The sequence below is a fragment of the Fusarium subglutinans genome (genome assembly GCF_013396075.1).
Source record: "Fusarium subglutinans strain NRRL 66333 chromosome Unknown NRRL66333_c0000068, whole genome shotgun sequence".
Classification (NCBI taxonomy): Eukaryota; Fungi; Ascomycota; class Sordariomycetes; order Hypocreales; family Nectriaceae; genus Fusarium; species Fusarium subglutinans.
Window position 1 is genome coordinate 1 of NW_023502131.1, and position 3,933 is coordinate 3,933.

At 43.9% G+C, this 3,933-nt stretch overlaps 1 protein-coding gene across 1 annotated transcript; it reads left to right on the plus strand.

Annotated features, from left to right (window-relative positions):
- Window positions 1–1,357: 1,357 nt before the first annotated feature.
- FSUBG_6496 (fungal specific transcription factor) lies at window positions 1,358–1,868 on the plus strand (the record flags this gene model as incomplete). Its single annotated transcript, XM_036684700.1, has 2 exons — window positions 1,358–1,553; window positions 1,618–1,868. 2 exons carry the CDS (start codon window positions 1,358–1,360, stop codon window positions 1,866–1,868), a joined length of 447 nt encoding a protein of 148 aa, XP_036537931.1.
- Window positions 1,869–3,933: the final 2,065 nt, after the last annotated feature.

Here is a 3,933-nt window from a genome sequence, read left to right on the forward strand (position 1 = left end):
GCCTTATATTAAAGTATTAATATACTATTTAGTATAGTTTCCTATACTTTTATAGGTATTCCTAATACTATTAATAGCTTTACAGAAGGCTATAAAGATATTTAGTTTAGTTTCTATTTTAATATAAATATTTATAGTATAATTATAGTCTATAAAGTAAATTTTATTATTAATAGTTATACTAATATTATTATTCCTTTCTATAGTATTTATATATTTAAAGATATTACTACTAGGTAGGCTTAAGGCTTTTATAGTAGGCCTATTAGATTTACTTATAGTAACTTAAGGCATAGTAACTTTATTTTATTACTTACTATATAGGGTAGCAGGAGCTATATTATAGTTATTATATTAAGGAATTATTATATCTAAGAGAAGATACTTCTATCCTATAAGCTAGGCATTTTAAGTAATAGATTATAAATTATAAGGCATTTACTATCTAAGGTTAAAAAGGCTACTTACTAATATGCCTGCTATAGGCAGGGGGATTATAAAGGTATCTAGATAGTTAGTTTAGTTCTGTATTTTAGTATTATTAATAGCTTTCTTAGTAAAAGGTGCTAAGAAAGTAGTATGTAGGAGGGAAGTATTGCTAAACTAATATGTTCTCTTTCTCAAACCGTTGTAGGGTAGGTAGTTATGAATATGTCTATCCAGTTGTGAGTAGTAAGAGATAGGCCGGTTATTAATGGGACAGAGGTATGTCTATAGACGTTTGTGAGTAAATTTATATTACTTTAATTAACACTGCTATGAAGATCAGCCTGAACCCTTGCCCAGGTTATATATATAAAAGATATAAGCCTGTGGTTCTGCCTAAGCCTCCAGGGCTAACAATGCAAGGAACGAATATATAAACTTTATTCACAACAACTATTAAATCTTGAGATTACACTGTGGCTTAAACCAGCCCGTCATGAAATAAATATATCCCTAATTGGATACAATCTCTAAGGGGCTGTTTTCATGTCATGTTGGTGCTGTCATGACAATTATATACCTACACTTGCTGGCGTAGCTTACACGATATATCAACCTCATTCTTCTCACATAGGCACACCTACCTACCTTGGATGGTCGAAAAATCTCCGAAGAAGGATAAAAAGAACAACCTCATTTCCTTCCAGAAAGAATTGGAGAGAAGCTTGTACGGTAAGTTTCCGAAACAAAGTTTACTAAAAGTCATGACGATCCACTCAGATGGAGAACAATTGCATCATGCTCTCCATATATGTCCCCAAGTTAAGAAATCATGAAAGAGCTGATTTCCCGTCCTTGATCATCGGTCAAAGAAATTTCTTCAATTGTTCCTTCAAATCGTCAGAAACAGAAATCACAATACATACTCACCATGGCTCAGGACGCCCCCAAGAACTACGTGCCACTCTATGCTACCCAGGACGAGTGGCAGGACAAAGAGCTTCAACAATTTGCGATTGACTTCTACCGCATCTCGGACAACCCTGAAGAGAATCAGCGTTGGGTAGACTCTTTCACAGAAGACGCAAGCGTGCAGATTGGCGCTGACAAGGCGCGCGGCTCAAAAGGTATTTCGATGCTTTCATCACCACCTTCATTCTGTTGGGGACAATGAGCTGATAAGGGCCATAGATCTGGTCGAATTCCGAAGTCGGATGTGGAAGCACATCAAAGAGCGCAAACACACGGTTCTCAAAGTCTTCCCTGGGCGATTCTCAGATTCAAATGAGTGTATGATTCTGGGAGATGTCAGCGTTACCACGACAGATGGACGGCTCAAAGAGGCTGCTTGGTCGGCACATGCTGTCGTCAGAAAGGTTGACGGACAGTGGAAGTTTAGCCAATACCGCGTCTGGCTGCAGACTGATGGACATTTGCTGTGAAAGCCATGTCCTACAAAGATGACGGAGCCAATAAAAAAAAGCAAGCAAAAATGAATTCATACATAGTCCTTTCGTTATTCAATGTCAAGCAGGTCGCTCAGAGAGCAACTGTAAACAGCTTCACCCAACCGGATACGTCATTATAGGCTCGTGGGAGATGTTGACTTTTGCGGAGTAGAATCGACAAATGCCGAAGAATACCGTTGTCGAATGGTAAAGCTGGGATCAACACACGCCGATTGACGGGAGCTCTGGCAAGGAGAGCCAAGGATAGGAATACTAAAGACACACCCAAGAGGCCATTCAGGTGCCAATCTAATCCTCACTGTATGTAGCAGCGCAGCGTTTCCTGAGCTAAGCCAAGGTCACCGTCCCTTGCTTTGAGTGCTAAATCTGGGATATCAGCGTGTCGCCCCCTGATGATTAGAGAGGCACGGCCATGCTGATGGCGTAAATGGCATAGCTCACCTGACCCATAATCACGGCGTAGAATCATGTGGCTTAGTTGGCTGGGTCGGATGGATGGGGCACGAACTATTGAGCCTTTAGAGGAATGGATGAATGATGACAGGTATCGAGACAATAAGGACTGCATGAGATCGAAGATTCAGTCGTCATCGTTGTGACCTTTGCAAGATAGCCGAGTATACTGCCCAGTATCATGGAAGCCTGTCAAACCTGTTATGATGGTGGATGACAAGGCAAGGTATCGAATCGAAAACCGATTCAAGGTGTAACTGAGGCGCTGTAACCTCCGGATTTGTACCCTCCCATTCACTCTCTGGCCAGCGCATGAACTCAACCCCGCGCAGACCGGATGGACCATTAACATATTTGTTCTCGTCATTTCTCCAGAAACTGTCGAGGTCAACAGAATCGCAAGCTACATACAGTATGCATGCGCTTGCGCGCTATAACCGCGCGTACTGGATGTGTCAATCATGTCTCCCTATCCAGTTGCCCGGTACGAAAAAGAAACCTTTGATCTTGCGGTTGAGCTAGAAATGCGGGCTGTTTGGTTTGGTTCCTGACAGGCCGAGGCGTGGGTAGTGGCAGATCCGCCAATGCCCATTGATGTGCCCGTCAAGATGATGTTCGGGTGAAAGTGGAGGTGGAGGTGGAGGCGGAGGGTCGAAGGGGGCGTCTTATCAACCCTTCTCTACAAGGGCCACTTCCTTATCGCTTACAGTGCATGTGGTGGTGATGTCCACTACCAGCCTCCACTGCCTTAACTGCCTGCTGCCCTCCCTAGGCCACCCGACCCCTCTATTACACCCCACGTCACATTGGAACAGAGGTGTGAATCTAGGCCTCACACATGGATGGGTTGGATGGGATGGGATCTATCAGAGAGTGACTCTTCGGCCAGCTCCCATCAGTCCTTTGAGCTCTCTTCCTTCACTTACAACTGTGAATGACTATACGATACAAACTCCAACAAAGCGTCTGAATGTTTCCTTGGTTTCCAACTCTATAACGATCTTTCCCTTTCTCATCTGTACCTGCATCTGCATCTGTTCTATATTGCATCGACTCAACTCAAGTCAACTTGATAGACGCGACGAGCTGGTCTACGCCGCTAACCCAACGATCTCGAGCACTTCGCCGTTCTTTCACGATAATAACTCAACTCAACTCGACTCGCTCTGACCGATATTGATCTGCATTTCCTTTCCTTCGCCTCCCGTATCCGACAGTAGCTACTGCGAATCGACCCCCGATCTGTGCGAGCGAAGCGAAATACATAGGGACACAGACTTCGAACCCATACAAGTGCCGGCGTCACCTCGACTACAAGAGAATCGACTTGACGCCTCTTTTATAACCAACGCGCTCTGCAGAAACGCGAGCGTAGCGTTATAGTTTTAGGGGTAGGAAACTGCTCCGACACTTGTCCAAATCTGCATATGCCTTGTAAGTGCCTCTCTACTGGGAACTCTATTCCCACCTTGATACCCCTCCATCTATGTATGACCTATCAGGCGCTGGCACTCACTGGGATCCCCAATCCCGAACCGCTTGCGCAACCGCGCTCCTCTTTATCAAACAAACAGCAGAGCTGACC